At 33.1% G+C, this 18657-nt stretch overlaps 1 protein-coding gene across 3 annotated transcripts in view; it reads right to left on the bottom strand.

The window, feature by feature from the left end:
• Nucleotides 1-18657, bottom strand: part of LOC140445087 (tyrosine-protein kinase transmembrane receptor Ror-like) — a 275808-nt gene that overhangs the window by 78288 nt on the left and 178863 nt on the right. For all 3 annotated transcript variants that reach the window (XR_011951364.1, XM_072536902.1, XM_072536901.1), the window contains exons 2-5: nucleotides 13046-13123; nucleotides 4529-4701; nucleotides 3096-3234; nucleotides 358-406 (exon numbers count right to left, since the gene is read on the bottom strand). Coding sequence is in view for 2 of the 3 variants with exons in the window: in XM_072536902.1 (XP_072393003.1) it covers nucleotides 358-406; nucleotides 3096-3234; nucleotides 4529-4701; nucleotides 13046-13123 (439 nt within the window). In the remaining variant the exon portion in view is untranslated. The remainder of the gene's footprint in view (nucleotides 1-357; nucleotides 407-3095; nucleotides 3235-4528; nucleotides 4702-13045; nucleotides 13124-18657) is intronic.

The raw sequence follows: 18657 nt of genomic DNA on the forward strand, positions 1-18657 counted from the left end.
ACGGTCACAAAAATGGTGACTGTATACTGCCAACCTCTATAAAATAGGGAGAGTAAATTAGCCATGGTACAGGAAAACGGAAATAGGGAAGCAATTGCCATACATGTTCTCTGTGGAGAAATGTTTAGTAACATACACCGACAAAAAAGTATTTATTAACGAAAAATCTTTAAGCTCCCCCTAAAGACAGTTGCTCGATTTTAGCAAGAGTAGAGGATTTGTCGGGAAAGCTTAATGAAAGGACCAAGTTTGGCACAAAGATCACACTACTTATTACTTAAAATACGTTACCGAATACGAACTTATAAAAATATAAACCGTATTATTCTAAATATGAAACTGTTGGAAATACTTTACCTATCTAAATCTGGATGATCAGTCTTTAAGGGATTAACAATAGTATTACCTAAAAATAAAAATATGAAACAATATTATAATTAATTGTGATAATAATGATATAAGTATTTTAAATTGTTTGAATTTGAATAATGTTGCTACTATTAGCAAACATGTTATATACATTTTTATATTCAATCTCATTTATCAAACTATATCCTGCCATGCAGTTAGATGTTTCTTCTTCTATGTATACTAAATTATCAGCAACTTTTTATATTTGCTTATAGTACAGTCACTGAAGGTTTTCACTCCGATTTCGTTGAACCTCCATCGATTTTTATGAAAATTGGTGAGTAGTTAGAGGAAACCTTAAGAAACACAAGTGACATGGCGTCAACTTGCGCTTTTACCTTGGGGGTGGATGCCGCCCCTTCTCGGGGGTGGAAATTATTTTATTAAAAATAACCCCAGGAATCGATAGAGGGACCAAATCTAAACAAAATTTATTTTATAAAGTTATTAAAATAAATCAATGCTTTTAGAGTTATTAAAGATCAAAAATTTTGATTTTTCGTGAAAAAAATGCATGTTTTAAAGCGGTTTTTCATAAATAACTCAAAAACTATAAATTTTTATAAAAAAATTGTCATTACCAAAATTGAAGCTAATAAAAAATTGAATAAATTCCTTGCTTGAAAAATCTTTTAATATTAATTCAAAGTGAGTTATAGGTAATTAAATGTTTTTTTTTCGGCGAGTACTCAAATCTGAATATTCAAGCTTAAATAACGGGAAAACATTGCATTTTATAAAATATACTTATTAATCAATTTTCAAAGTACTCAGAAATACCTATCAAATGAGCTCTAGAAGAAGTTGATAGCATCAAAATTAAGCAAGTTATGATGAAAATAAGAGGACCCTTTCGAATTTTTTTGGAAAAAGTGAAAAAAAAAAACATATTCCATTTCCACAAAAATTAAAATTTATAGTAATCCCTATAAGAGTTTCTTTATTTTAGCATAAGTAATGAGCTCAAAAATTGATTTAAAAAAATCAAATTTTCAAATTTTCATAAATTTCATTTCCTTTTGAGAATAACTCCATATACACTTAATATACTTGAAAAATGATAAAGAACAACTGTGAGCACCATGTAACCGGGGCCCTTTAACCTTTTATCTTTTAAAAAATAAGGGATTTAAAAGATTAAATTTAATACGACTTTATAGCCTTTGAAATTACCTTTCAAATGGTTTTTGAATGAACCTGATGTCGTAAAAATTAACGGAGTAATTGTAAAAAAATCAATAACATCTTTTTAGAAACATTTTTGGAGTAGAGATTTTTTACGTCTATGTAAATATGCTCACGAAATATACATGTGTGGATGTGTGTATGTATATTTTGAAGATAGAAGAAGCTAGTGAAAGGAATTCTGTATATCCGCTCAAAAACATAGTGGGACTTTCTAGTATGCTGTGTGTCTATTGAATATTTCAGTATAACTCAACAAATATAGCTGCAACGTTCAAGGTCACTTCAACGATAAAGGGAGGAGCCAAAACTGAGTTATATGCAAGCGGCCGAAGCGTAAACATCCATATATTTAGCATTGAACATACCTAAATAAATAAATACTTTAATACTCAGTAAATGAGATTTTAATTCAATAATGTATTATTCAAATAATTAAAGTTTCTTGAAATTAATTTTTTCAATGATTCTGCTTTAAGGGGGTGGTTTTTAAGGGTTGAAATTTTACAGTCAATCGAAAATTATATCATAAACATTAAATAAACTATTTGGGTAATATTAATATGCGATTTGATATTTCAGAAATATAAAAAATGATTTTTTCATGATTTTCGATTTAAGGGATAGTTGCTAAAAGAGTTGAAAAATTAATTAAAATCATAAATCATGCTTATAAATGTTGCAAAATATTTATTTTATTTAATTAATCGAGATTATTTTTGCCAGAATGCTTAGATCTGCATTTGTTTACCATTAAAAAAAAGGGGTGGATTTCACCCCTAAAATGCAAAAAGCGCAAGTTGAGCATATGTCACTTTGGAAGTTGAGGGTAAAATATACTCAATCCCAAATTTTCATGCAAATCGATGGAGGTTCACCGAAATCGGAGGTAATACTTGATTTTTACCTTCTTTCACTGTACTATAATTCCAGGTGCAAGTGTCTTCATCTATGATTTCATATTTTATTAATAAATACATAAATGTCCTAAAATATGCTCAACTTGTGCTCAACAAAAATGTACATACTCTGTTATCACAAGTTTTCCATCGGCAAATAATAGTATATTATACCGTCGTCTATTTGTATTTCCATATTTTTGTAGTTCCGTTGCCATTATTGGAGAAATCGATCCAGACATATTTTAACAACTGTAGTTGATAGACAACACCCTTGTCGTAGTACTTTCACAGTATTCAATTTTTATTTAATTCGATTTTTGAAAACTATTATTAATTCCTTTTTATAAAATTTTTTGTTCTACTTTTATCATCCTTTATAATAATCTTGCTTTTGTGTGTGAAGTCAATAGTCAATGTCCAATGTATCTTCGTTCTTTATATTCTTTTCAACCTTGTTTCTTATGTCAGGATATAAATTTATGGATTTCTATTTAAATTTTGATCTTCGATTTTAGTACTGATCAATTTGATTCAATCTAAATAAAAATCAAAGGAGATTCTGTCAAAAAAGGTATCTATATACCTTTATATACTCACCATATTTAATTGGTTCAGGATTAACTTCTAAAAAACCTAGGGATTTAATTTTATCCACTCCATTACTTGCTATGCATTCTATAAATCCTCTGTCAAAATATTCGACTTTAGATATTCGTAAAATTGACGCGTATTTTCCCTTAAAAATATTTAAAAACAAATTATTTACATAGTAACATTAAAATTTTAATTGTAAAGGTATTTCTAGACAATAACGTCAGCAAAGTTTTCTAATAACCAGTTGACTAAACGCTAAAAATTTTAATGAACAGAAGAAACCTCAAAGAGTGAAGAAGCTTTTGAGTTGGTTGCGTGAAAAGTTGAAGCTGGTGATAATGAGTCGAAACTTCGAAGATTCTTGTAGACATGTCTGAAAAAGTAGATTATCCAGGAAAGAAAAATCGATTTTTAACCTATGATCTTGAATACATTGAAAAATCTATTTAAGCTAAAAATTGATAATTAAATTTTATATTAAGTTTATTGCGTAATTGTAAAAATCAAATTTGGAAATTTGCTTATGGGAAATCAGAAAACTCTCAGAAAATCAGAAATTTTTCTTCTTCTCTAAATCGTTCATTTTTCACGTATGAAAAGGTAATCTGTGTCAATTAAAAAAATTAAAATCGGTTAAATTGTTGAGCTTGAGGAATTAAAGCGGTAAGCGGTATTTCAAGAAGCGTTCTCAGATTCAATAGAAGGTATATCTATCAATGACAAAGTTATGAAGCACCAACACCAGAGGTAACGACAAACGAAGAAATAAATATTGAGGAGGAAGAGGTAAAGGAAGCATTAAGGAAATTAAAAAATCACCAGGAGAGGACAAAATACCGAACAAACTCATAAAGTACGAAGGACCAGATCTGACCAAACAATTATTAAAACTAATCCAAAAAATAATAGAACAAAACAGAATTCCTCAAGAATGGAGAACAAGCATCCTAATAACTCTCTTCAAAAAGAAAGACAAATCGGACCCGAAAAATTACAGAGGAATTAATTAATTAAACACAACACTAAAATTAACAACCAAAGTAATAACAAATAAACTGAATGAAATTATAACACTAGCAGAAGAACAACAAGGTTTCAGGTCGCGAAGATCATGCACCGACCCTATATTTATAATGAAGACGAAGAATATCGTGGCTTAAGAACTTAAGGGAGTAGTTTGAATGCTGTAGTGTAGATTAAAGGTTAAAGTACGTGTATTGACGTTTCAATTTCCACTTCGGAAATCGTTCTCAAAATACCTTATTTTGAGAACTAACTACTTTTGAGTAAATCTGGTATGTAGATACTTCTACTAAAGCTATTACAATTCACCACTTCACAAACAACTGAAGGCCTGTAAAAAATTTAGTAAAAAGGTAAAATGAACAAAGTGACTGAAAAATTTAAGAAATAAACAAGAATAAAATTATATTTACCTTGTATCTAATTTTAAACCTATCTTTGGTATCCACTGGTACTTCATTGTGTCTCCAAGTAAATGTTATTTTAGTGTGATTTGTATCTAAATTTTTTACTTCACAAAAAAACTTAGCCAACTTTCCTCCATCTTGGGTTATGTTTCGCAGTTCGTTGGTAAAGATAAGCGAACCTATAAATTATAGAAAGGTATTATGTTTCATTGTAAAATGAATGAAAAAATTATTTTTATTATTACAAAATTGCATTGCATTAAAGCACTGGTATTTTTCCATATACACGTTATGAACTATTTTGCTATCGCCCAAACTATTTTTTTGTATTCGAAAAGCTGGCTTTATACACATTAAAAAATTTGTCCTGCATCAATTTGTGGTAAAGTTAGCTACTTTTTTTTAATTATAGTAACGTGGTTTATAAAAATAAAAAAATCAATTCATCATTTGAAATATAAAAAGTTAAAGTTTTTGAGTGCAAAGAGATAGCAATGGCCGCTTTTTAAGATATAGAAGGGGCATTTAATAATGTTACTATAAGCTCTTTGATATGGGCTATGAGTAGACGAGGCGCACATGCGGTAATATGCAGATGGATAAGGGATCCCTGGAGAATAGGACACTAATATCCACTCTGGGTAAAGCAACCATCAAAGCAAAAGTAGGTGGAGGCTGTCCGCGAGGAGGATTTCTGTCCCCTCTACTTTCTGCAACCTTGATAGATGATCTACTCAGAGATCTGTCCACAGAAGGCTTTTACTGTCTAGCATATGCTGACGATATAGCAATCGTTGTCAGGGACAGGTTTGCCCAGGTGGTGTCTGAGAGAAGCAGCCCTAAATATAGTTGACGACTGGTGTAAACAAGAGAGACTGATAGTCAATGCTCAGAAAACACAAATCGTCAACTTCACCAAAAAAACAGCACTACAAGGCCTAAAACCACCGGTGCTGGGAGGAACAGAGATTTCATTTGCCAAAGAAACAAAATATCTTGGGGTGTAATTTGATCATAGGCTTACATGGGATACTCACATTCTGAAAACCACACAGAAAGCTACTATGTTCCTGGGCAGATGTAGAAGAATGTGCGATAAGAATTGGGGACTTAACCCCAAAATGACTCTATGGTTATACACGAAGGTTATTAGACCCATAATAACCAATGGCTCGGTGACGTAGTGGACAAAGACGCAGCAAGTGGAAGCAGTTAGGCTGCTAGGTAATACACAAAGGCTAGAATGCCTGTGTACTACGGGGGCCATAAAAACAACTCCTATGTGGACGTGGATGTGACAGTTTTCCAGGCGAAAATAACGCTCTGCGTGTCAAGTCAAGTGTGACAAGTAGTCAGGCAGCGCTTGAGGCACTTTAATCTGTATAGGTCAATTCTAAGCTAGTATGGGATTGTGTGTGTACCCTAAATAAACTAGCAGACCGTAACAAGGTTACGGTAGCCTGGGTACCGGGGCACGAGGGTCATAAATTTACGGCAGACCTAATAAGCAAAGACAGGAAAACAGTCTTCTAACAGAGCACTGTAAGCTGAATAGGCACTTAAAGCTGATGGGATTATCAGATGATGACCTGTGCAGATTCTGTCGCCTCGAACAGCAGATCACATTCTATGTCAGTATGACAGTCTGGCAAATGTGCGATTCTTTGCATTAGGAGAAGAAAATCTACCGGCAAATAGCTACATGGAAGCTATTAGACTAAAAAGAGTCAGGAATGTTATCTAGGATTAGAGGACCACATTAAATCTGAAAAGGTCGCAGTGGAATAGGCCAAAAGGCCACCTCTCTAAATCTATCTATCTATCTTTGGGTGCAAAGTTTTAAGACTACGTTTTAACGGAGTCATCGAAGTTTGATATATAAAGCTCGAATTAGGACGGCGTTCGGTGAGGGGATGAGAACACACATTTCAAAAATTGCAAACTTCTATTATATGTTATAAATCCAAATTTTTTTTGTTGATTTGGATGTTTCTTTTTTAATTTATACGTACACTTGGCGTATATGATATGCCATAAATTTATTGTTATATTAACCCTGTAATCGGTTTAAACAAAAATTGTTGATTATATCACCTCCTTAAGTAAGAAAATCCACCGACTTAGGTAACGACATCTCTGAATCCGAGGGCGGGTCATCTGAGATGCATACAAATGTGGCAGAGGAGTAAGCGCTGCATTAGTTACCACAAGCGATACATATCAATTTCGTCACCCAACATACTTTACGATTTTCTCCGCTGAGCTCTATGTAGTGCTCAAAGCTACCATGCATATAAATTCTAATGACATTCATAACCCAGTTATCCTAAGTACTCATTAAGCGCTCTTCTAACTCTTAAACATATCTTTTCCAAGATCCTCTTGAGAAACTGATAAAACTTAAATTCATACAGACTCAAGAAAATGCTAGAAGTATCAGATTTACATCTATACCTTTCCAGATTGGCATTGCAGGCAACGAAGGAACAGACCACTTCGCGAGTGAAATTGCTGTATGTGCTGATATAGAAAAAGCCGAGTATCGAAATACCGCGAGTGATATAAAAGCTTTTATTAAGAATGGAGTTTTGTGCAAGTGGAAAAACGAATGGCAATCTTCTCAAACATTGCTTAACAAATTAAAAATGACGTTACAGCTTGGGAACCTTCAAGCAGGAATAAAAGAGAACAGTTGGTGATAACGCGATTATGAATTGGACGCACGAGACTTACTCATTCATATTTATTGTCTAAATGATTCACCTATATGTGAAACATGTTATGTACAAGTTACCGTTAACCATTTTTTAATTGCCTGCTCTCGTTTTGCTAATTATCCTTTGCATTTAACATAACAGTATATATGTACTTTATTGGACACTGATTTTTCAGCGAATAATATTGTAAATTTTATAAAATCTATAAGAATGTTTCATAAAATTCAATGTAGTAATTCTGTAGCCGCCGGTAATAACCTTTATGGTGGATGCGCCTGTACTTTCTAAATAAAAAAATTAATTGTTGATATTTTAAATAAATATTTTTGGAACTACTCTTGACAAAAATACAGGAATAGCGCATTTACAATATTACAATAATGAATTATTCTAAATATAAATAAATTTATTTTGTACCGGATTAGTTTTAAATTAATTAATTAATTAATTATTATTTAAATGGGAATAAGCCACAATTAAAGGTTAAAATACGTTTATTGACGTTTCAATTTCCACTTCGGAAATCGTTCTCAAAATACAAATTTTTTGTATTTTGAGAACGATTTCCGAAGTGGAAATTGAAACGTCAATAAACGTATTTTAACCTTTAATTGTGGCTTATTCCCATTTAAATAGTAATTAATTTAAAATGCCACAAGAAAATAGCTTCAGAACAATAATTAATTAATATTATTAAGCTTTTACTAATCCAAAAATCTTCAGACGTCGTCTTGGCTACTTAGACTGCGCTGGTACATCCTGAGTGTAGAGCTTTTTTACCTTTAATTTTTACCTTTACTAATACCATTGTGTTTCATGCACAACCACAACTTATTTAATGGTATTATGGTATAATAGGATAATTAAATGGAGAGTTTGCCCTCTTTCTACGCGTTTCTCTCTAAGCTGTTTAATAGTGAATACTCCATCTATATAAGAACGACCAGCTCTAAAACCGTTTTGATCTTCCGATTTTTTAACTTATTTTTTCTTATAAAAGGTATGATGACTATTTCATTCTTTGGGTAACGGCTCGTCTTCGTTGAGGCACTTATTAAAGATAACTGCAAGGACCTCCATTAATTTATCCGGAGCTGCTTTGAGTAGTTCGTTATTTACATTTCCGGGACCGGGGCTTTTCCATTCGTTAGCTGCATTATACTTGTGTGTACTTCTGCTACAGTTATTATTATTATTTCTTGTTGAACATTCCCTTCGTAGGTTTCTTCTGAAGTGTCTTCCATTCGATTCTATCTTCCGTTAGGAGCTTATGACTCATGTACACCTGGTAAATGCACTGATGATAGACTGTTTAGTCCCAAAAACGTTCTGTTGTGATATAGCCCGAAAGAGTCTTATTAATTACATATACCTTTTATTATGGATTTTTAAATAAAACTCTTATGATAATATTCTTTCCAATATTGAATTCGAATAAGTTGTAGTTCTGAAGCGTGTTTATTCTGTGTTCTAGCCTTCTGTTACAGTAAAGGATTTCCATCATCTGTGACGTTTCAAATTTATACTACCCCCTCCTCTATCTATGAGTAGGGTTACTGAGCTTTTACGAAAGCAGTGACCTGTGAAGTCGGTTGGATTTTCTAATTTAAGATAAGAGGCGATTTTGTAGGGGCCTTTCCCATAGAATGCAATCCTACTACTTGGGTTAAACAATTCCCATGTAAAAAATAAAAATAGCCGTTTATGGTTGGTATGAAGTGGTCTCAATTGCAAATAATTCCCATAAAGTTGCTAATCTCTTTTGAAATTTCCAATAAATTATCTGGTGGTATTCGTCTTAGTTAAGGGGATTTTAACTATCAACATTGTTTGCTTATCCTCGATATCATTAATTGTCATATTAAAGAGTTCTTCGCGGCGACATGCACCTGTGGAACCTATTATTAAAAACACCTAAAATAGAATTAATATTCATTGTAACCAGTTTTTACTTCGTTTCTGTGATTGTAACTTACCTTAAGCATAATATTATTTTAGATTTCTTCTGTTTATGACCAAAAGACTTCATTTTAATAAACACTATTAGTTACTATTAGTTTAAAAAAATTATTAATGTTTACATTATCTTTTATAAAAAATTTTCTTGATTTTTGGAATCATTCCTTAATCAAGGAAAAGGTTTATGAGAAATGTCAGCGTCGAACCATCCGAACTGTTCCCCCTACATCTAGAACGACCTAATGGAATGAACCTGGACTGGAGAACCTGGCGGACACTCAATCGCATACGCACAGGTGTTGCCCCTGTAAAACAGAACCTCATTAAATGGGGAATCAAGAAAGACAGCGACACACTTTGTGAATGTGGGGAAATACAGAACGTGAAGCACCTGAGAGTATGCAGACTTTGCCCATCACAGTGCACCCTCGATGATTTATGGCTCGCAAATACAAAGGGTGTAGACGTAGCCCGATATTGGACAGAAAAACTGTAGTCGGATCCAGATAGGAAAAAAAATATCTTTTATGGCCAGAGTAGATTTTAGCATAGAATAATGTTGAAGAAGTCAGTTTTTTGGGATTTTTGAGCAAAATATGCCAACAGAACTTCTTCAGTCATATTTTTTACTTGTTTTCGTCCTGACGCCAATTTTTAAATACATCGTATGACTTCTCGTAAGAGGCTTTTGATTTTACTGGCAATACACTGATATTATTGCTTATTTTTAAAAAAAGTTGGCGTTTTTCAATTCTCTGGTTGTTTTTACTTTGTGTAGTTTTTGCAAAAGTATTTATATCTTCATATTAAACGTTTACATACGCAGAATGGTACGTACCAACTGTAGCCGACAAAGTAGCAGCTGTGTTAATAATTGGTGAATGTAGAAACAATTTCCATGCAACGTCCAAGAAGTTCCTTTTTAATGAGAGGTACCCTGATCGCCTTATATCGAGGACTTATTTGAGGGAGCTTCTTCGGAAGTTTGAAAAAACAGGTAATGTTCAAGACGCCAAACGATCTGTTTGATTACAAACGAATTATTACTGATTACAAAAAACTTGACATAACTGCAGAAATGGTAGCCTACTTCTTCTACAGCCCAAGTTGTGTCTATCTGTGAAATCAGCCAAAGGATAGTACACCGAGTGTTGGCTAAAAACAAATTTCATCCATACAAATTAAAAATCGTACACCAACTTTCAGATGATGACCTCGACCGAAGACTAGAATTCTGTGAAAATATGTCCAATCAAATTAACCAACAGTCCGATTACATAAAAACAATTTGTTTTAGTTACGAAAGCACTTTTTCCTCAATGGAAATATTAACGCACACAATTTGAGGTATTGAAGTGGCACAACTCCTCACGTCTTTAATGAAAACACTCAATACTCAATTTTCAGAAAAAGTAAAATTTTGGGTAGTTATTTTTGGAAACCATATAGTTGGGCCTATTTTTCTCAATGCTAACTTAACCGATGAAGTGTATCTGGAGCTATTGCAAAATGCAATTGAGCCGTTAATTCTTGAAATTTTGAAAGAAAATCCAGATGAATTCTGCAACTTGGAAATAACCTTTCAAGAAGATGGTGCTCCTGCACACTATTATGGTGTAGTCGTAAGACGATACCTAGAAGAGAAATATCGTGGTAGATGGATTGGACGACAGGTTCGATATAATGACCAGCTCGGCCACCGGACCTCACACCATTAGATTTTTTTCTGTGAAGGTACTTGAAATCCAAGGTTTACGCTACAGTACTAGACAGTATTGGCATTTTGAAACCAAGTTGTTAAAGAATTTAGGGCAATTTACCCCGACACATTTGAACGAGTATAACAAGAGTCTCTGTAATGTTCTATCACTACTACGTCACCTGTTATGACTAGTTGAAGACTACGTCCATTTATTTCCTCCTTCCAAATTTCACTATTATAAGTATAACAATTCAAAAGATACGAGCACTGCATATCGTAAGTCGCTAACTTTGTTGCTTATAATATGTCTTCTGGAATTTTATTTTCTGTGTCGGATTATCACACAACTATCACTTAATAATAAATCGGACCATTTTCATCAAAGTAACAAAATCAAGGCAGATAGTATTATTTAACAGCAATTAGAATGATAAAAAATAGGTGTCGGAACCCTTTTGACGATCCCTAACGTCCATTTTCCATTCTTGACCGGCAAAATGTTATTTTCTGGGCAAATTGTCCACAAAGTGTATATTAATTCGGTCGGTCTTAAAAAACAGTAATTTACGTTACAAGATCGGAAAGTGGGAGACAAATTCCAGGCCCAGCCGCAGGCGAGCCCTGGAAGCCAGGGAGACCTACCAACCACCGACATTTTGTTGTACACTTAATTTTTAATTTTATATAATACAGTTATTAACCCATAGTAAAAGTAGATACTGGATACATTGACAGTTTTGACAAATAACAATCAACTGTCTCTTCATAATATATAGCAACGTTGTTATCAGTAGTAATATCCCTAGGACATTGATAACAGACGAGATAATTTCATGACAATCGAAAGCTCGTTCCTAAGGCTGAGTGCTGTTACCAAGCAACGAGCTTGAGAAATTTGTCATGAAATTATGAGGCATTCATCAATGTCTGAGTGATATTCGGCGGATAATTTTTCGAAAAAAAAAATCATAACTCAACATAACGAAACATTTATTTATTAAAAGTACAGTTAGTGAAAGTACAATTATTAAAATTTAAGTTAACATTCTCATTGCCGAAACGTGACATTTTGAAATTTATTTGGATGAAGTTGTCAAACTCGATCGTGTTGTCATAGGGATTGAAAATTGCACTGAATGCAATTATCAGTCTAATGTTGACATGATTGGGTGAAATTGATCCACATGACACAAAATGACGAAATTTGAATGGTTGTTAGAACAGTCGAAAAATTATCACAGTAACGAAATAAAAGCAAAATTAATCAGAAATTGGGAGGATCAAAAATAGACCTCAATTAATGGTATTTAATTGAACAAAAATTTTAATTCGTTAAGTTATGTTTTAAATAAAATACGCTGTTCATGACGTATATGCATGTTTTTTGTATCAAATTAAAGCTAATTTTTTTATATGATGATATAAGGTTGCCTGAGAAAAAATTGTCGCAAATTAACAGCTGTTAAAAACGCGAGGTATCAAAGATAAAGTGAAATAGAGTTAGCGTGCAACGACACTGGTTTGACAAGTGATAATATGTATATTATTAACCTCACACAACTGACACATCAGTGGCCACACACGCTACCTCTATTTTACTTCATCTTTGATACCTCACGTTTTTAACAGCGGGCAACCCTAATTTGCGACCATTTTTTCTCGGGCAACCTTATATAATCACACTTAAAAAAAATCAGCTTTAATTTGATATAAAAAAACATGATTATACGTCATGAGCAGCATATTTTATTTAAAATATAAATGAACGAAGTTTTTGTTCAAAAATTAATTACCATTAATTGAATTAAAAGTATTTGTTGCCGCTTTTTGACTTGACACCTGTTATATTCTTCTATTCTTAAATTTATGTAATAACGTGAGTTTGATTAACTACGTTATAAACGTAGTGATCTTGCTGTGGGATCCCGTACTATAATTATTGCTGTAAATTTGAGTAAATATGACCATATTTTACGTCGGTCAAATCATATAGTAACATGCTTTAACCATATTGTTTTATTATTGTTGTTTCTTAAATAGAAGTAAAATACAATATCTAAAATATAACTGCATTTTTTAACTTTATTTTGATACACAGGGCACAGTTCGACTCTGAACCTGACTTAAACATAATTTATTACTTACCGTTTGACGTGGAATTTATGTTGGAAAAATCCTCATAATCCTCGTCGTCGTCTTCATACTCTTGAGATAATGTTATGGCTGCAAGAAATAAATTTAGATTAGTAGATGAAACCATAATGGTTACATAACATTTATAAAAGAATGCACTTTGCTTTATTATTACAGGAAAAGTTTAAAATTAAAAAAACATCTATTAACAATTGTGTATAATGATTAAAAGCTGTTTTTATTAGTTTTTACAAAACTTGATAACATATTTACGATTGACACGATACTCTTCATTTTTTTCTTTCTATTGTAAATTGTTTCTGCTATTTATCGCAATGCTATTCATAAAATATATCGTTCTATGTTCTTAGGGTAGCTATACCTTATAATATCCTATATTTTTGGTATTTTTGGGTAAACCTAGATTGTTCTCATGATGTGTGTGGTAAAAGTATTCACTTTTATTATATAATTCAGGATTTTCCTTCCAATCTATACATGATATTTTCTGATCTTAACAGATGAGTAGTGATTATAAATGTTACTCTTTTATGCTGTCTCTTCATCTATCAATATTTTTGGTGGCACGTAATGAATTGACGAAGTTCGTATTTAATAACTTCTCGATTGTATTAGTCCATCGCATTGGTCATTGGCCTCGACTTCTTCTCCCCTCCGGTTTTCCTTGGACTACATGATGGGTAGAAAGATGGGCAGAGGAAAGGCTAAATATAAGAGGTGAGACAGGGCTCCACGAATCAGAAATCCAACTCGAGGACATTGACGACGAAAGAGAGAAAGATAACATCCCAACAGAGGTAGAAGTCATCCAAGCTATACAAAAATTGAAAGAAAATAAAGCTCCCGGGGCAGATGGCATTCCTTCTGAACTTTTAAAGCATAAAAAAAACCTTACATACCGTATATGTAGACTCTTAGAACTGATCTGAAAGCAAATAAAGTTGCCAGAAGACTGGAATGTAGATATAATTGTACCTATCCACAAGAAAGTAGATCAAACAATATGTGACAACTACCATTTTAAACGTAACATACAAAATATTGGCATATATTCTTTACGACCGACTATCGGGATATTGTGAAGACATAATAGGTAAATATCAGTGTGGGTTTCGTAAAGAAAGAACAACGACCGATCAAATATTCCTTCAAAGGCAAGCTCTGGAAAAAACATATGAGTATGGCATTGATACTCATCACCTGTTTGTTGATTTTAGATGTGCCTATGATAGTGTTGAAAGAAACGCACTGTACAAGGACATGATAGAATTCGGCATACCTCTATACCAGTATACTTAGTAAAATTGGTGAACGCGACCCTCTCAAGAGTCTCAGATAGGACTTAGACAAGGAGACAGCCTATCATGCCTTCTATTCAATATTCCACTAGAGAAAGCGATAAGAGAATCTGGAATAACAACCAGAGGAACTAGTATTAATCGCAGCGTACAATTACTAGCGTATGCCGATGACATCGACATTATTGCAAGAAGAAAGGCGGACGTGGTCGAATCATTCAAGGCGCTTGAAGCAGCAACAAAAAGAATCGGACTAGAGGTTAACACTAGTAAGACGAAGTATATGAAAGTATCAAATTATATACAAGCAGCACAACCCGAAGTTCTAACGATCGGAACACAAACTTTCGAAGGAGTAATAAGCCTAGTTACAAAAAGAACGAAACTAGAGATATGCAGAATTCTTATCAAACCCATCCTCACCTACGCGTCGGAAATATGGACGATGACAAAGAGCGATAAAGAACGTTTAAGATGCTTTGAACGTAAAATCTTTCGGCATATCTACGGAGGAGTACAGGAGGGCGGATTATGGCGTAGACGCTATAATTTCGAACTTTACCGCCTGTATAACAAACCTGATATTATTAGGTCCTTCAAAATAACCCGGCTGCAGTGGTTAGGTCACATAGAGAGAATGAATGGGATGGAGCCGCCAAAACATATTTATAACCAAAGAATAGATGAAGTGAGAATGAGAGGCAGACCCAGAGCACGATTTAAGGATCAGGTGGAGAAAGACTTGTAACGATGCTCTGACCGTTTAACAGTTCGAACCGCGGGAGTGTCAATATTTGCGCATCCACTTCTACAACGTGAAGGCGTAGTGGGATTCAAACGGCTATTTAAGGCGTGTGAATAGCGGAATTAGACAGTCTTGTAGCTAGCGCTCTAGGCTCCCTGACTCGCCGGTGTAGTGAACCAGCGAGCCATTCTGGACAGAGATAGTTCCGTATTGAGGATCATACTCTGTCCCTAACCAAGCGGAACCCATCGGTATTGCGTATTGAGCATTACCGTGGATCTGCACAGAACCAACCGGGACAGAGATTTCCGTATTGAGGATCATACTCTGTCCTTAGCCAAGCGGAACCCGTCGGCATTGTGTATTGAACATTGCCGCGGGTCTGCACAGCTAAATATTTTGTTTGCGAGCATATTCGGAGCTTTCGCTGAATTGAAGCGAAAGCGAGTATATTAGTAGTACTAATTAATTTCTTTTCTTTTATAGAAGTTTGCCGGGAAATTCATTCATCGCGGGACCCAGACGGAAACGTAGAATTTATTTTATTTTTGTTTTATAAGTATACAACGTAGAATTCCTTTTTTTAGTTTTTATTTATTGTATATATATACTTAATAGATTTATTTTTATTTCAAACCTGTGTTTTACTGAGTCTGTCGCCCCGAAAGAGCTACCCATCACAGACTTGAGAATGTTGGAAAACCAAGGCAAAGAATAGGAGAGAATGGAGACTTATCCTTGAGCAGGCGAAGACCCACCATGGGTTGTGGAGCCAATGATGATGATCACTACACTTTTTTAAAATAATTTGGGTTATTTCAAGACGAAAGTTATGCTTAAGTTTTTTAGCAAAACACTTACTTTGGGCGTAAAATACAAATAAGCAATTAAAATAACCGAAAAACAATTTTAACGTTTTCGATGTCAGTTTTTAATAGGTTGGACATCAAAAAAAAAATACGGTAACCTGCTTATTTAATATTGTATCATCATATTCTTTCGATTAAAATAAGATTCAGCTTATTGGTAAGAAATAAACAACGTGTTTCGAAGGTTCAAGTCGCCAAGTCTATAATATCCCGAAATGCAACGGTATATTAATTTGTTTATGGATATTTTAAACTGTCTTACGCTACATAAAATCAAAATGGACTTGCGCATTTGAAACTTATGAACTTGAGAGCGTAGGCGCAAAATTTCGGGCCAATGCTTTTTAAATGTATTCATTTTTTTCGAATCCTGAGAAAACTAACAAATATTTTTGAAAAATTTAAATGCAAAGTGAAAGATTACATTATTACCGAGGGCCGAAAGTTCCTTAGAATAAACAAAAAGTTTTTTTGAATGAGATATTTGAAATTAAAAATCACACTAAATTTTCTATTTTTTTTTTCACCCCTGTAACTTATTAAAATAAACGTTATAGAAGTTTTCAGGGACTTTGGGCCCTCAGTAATAATGTATTCTTTCATTCTGCGTTTAAATTTTTCAAAAATACTTATTAGTATTTTTAGGATTCGAAAAAAATGAATGCATTTAAAAAGCATTGGCCCGATATTTTGCGCCTACGCTCCCTCATATTGAATTTGTCACATTAAAACTTTAAAGTATGTTCTTTCAAATGACGCTACTTAGATCTCTTAAATTGTTATAAACAAAGCTGCTGTCAAGTTTAAAAAAAAGGGACTAACTTCGTCTCAAATTATTCTAGGACAACTTTTTTGTTTTTCAATTTGTAGAAATGTACAAGCTTTCCATATGAAAAAATAATTTTGTTGCTTAAACATCGATATTTTTTGCAAAAAGATTTTGCAAAAAGATATTTAAAATTATTTTTCTTCATTTTTTTAATAAAGTTGATAAAATAATACTTCTTCTTTCATAGGCTATCCGTACAACTACTGAAGCTTCATCATTTTCTAACTTATTAAAAAAAAAAATTTGGTATAAACAAATAAAAAAACTTTTAAACTATTCGACCGATAGCTTTGACATTTTGATCATATTTTAAGCACTAGAAAGCCCAAAATTTCGTGTAATATGACGGTTCTAAGTTCATTTTTAAAAAAGGTATTAACATTTATAAAAAACCGAAATTTTTAACCGACTTATTTTGCACCTTTTTAAGCAACAAATAAGGATAAAAACATCTAAATAACGCCATTTTGGAGGTTTTTATATAACTATACAGGGTGTTTCAAAAAGGTATGTCATAAATTAAATCACGTATTCTGGGAACAAAAATAAATTGATTGAATCCAACTTAACTTAGTACAAAAGTGTACACAAAAAAAGTTATAGCCCTTTGAAGTTACAAAATAAAAATTGTTTTTTTGCATTATCTTCTAAACTACTTGACATTTTGTAATAAAAATGGACACGTTACTTTCTTGTCCTGAAAGCATTTTTCATAAAAAAGAAACAACAAAATCTAAGCGCACAGAAAAATTTTAAGGGGGGTTTGCAGCCCTAAATCTCCCCACACTTTTGAGTACGTTCAAATCGAATTTTGTGGCATCATTAGTTTAACACATTATTTTTAAAACCTTTTTGCCTCTTATCATTTTTCTAAAAACTAGTTTTTTCCTAGTTGGCCATAAAATTACAATTAGTTTCTACGGATACAATAATTACAAACAGTTCCATCAATAATAATAGTCAATAATTTGAAGCATTTGAAGCAATTTGAAGCAATCATTTATTCAATTTATTGTGTGAATAAGATATTCACACAATATATAAAATATTATTATTATTAAAGATTATCCTAAAAGGATTGGATTTTGTTTACCGACGAGGCTACGAATTGGAATAACAAACCATCATAACGAGCACATTTGGGCCGACGAGAATCTTCACGCCAAAAAAACGACTCATCACCAAAGGACTTTCAAAGTTAATGTTTGGACAGGAATTGCGGATAACAATCTAATAGGCCCAGTATTTCTTTCCAACAATTTAAATGGTGATAATTATTTGCAGTTCTTGGCAAACGATTTACAAGAGTATTTGGAAGAAGTGAATATTGCCATAAGGCAAAATATGTGGTTTCTACAAGATGACGCTCCACCGCATTACAGTAATGAAGTCCGGGAAGTAGGAATCCTTTTTGCAGGCAGTATCCTGGTCGGTGGACTGGAAGGAAGGGGTCGTGACGCACCTATTTCTTGGCCATACAGAAGTCCAGGTCTTAACCCCATGGACTTTTGCTTTTGGGGGTTTATGAAAGAGAAAGTGTGTTCTGTAACAATAGAGGAAGAACAACAATTGAGGGTTAGAATAATTGAAGCTGCAAATCAATTTCGTCAAGAAATAAAATTTTTCAGCGCATTCGGTTTTCCTTATTAAAACGATACCGAATGTGTATTGATGAAAATAGGGGTCATTTTGAACATTTACTGTAATATCATATTTATAGAGGTTATAGACATTTTTTGTACTTGTTAATTCATTTAAGCCATTTATTTAGTTGCACGTAACTTTTTAAAGGTTAATGAAAAGGGCCGTAACTCAATAAAAACTGTTTTTTGAAAAAAGTAATTAGAGGCAAAAAATTTTTA

Source organism: Diabrotica undecimpunctata, chromosome 7 (genome assembly GCF_040954645.1).
Source record: "Diabrotica undecimpunctata isolate CICGRU chromosome 7, icDiaUnde3, whole genome shotgun sequence".
Classification (NCBI taxonomy): Eukaryota; Metazoa; Arthropoda; class Insecta; order Coleoptera; family Chrysomelidae; genus Diabrotica; species Diabrotica undecimpunctata.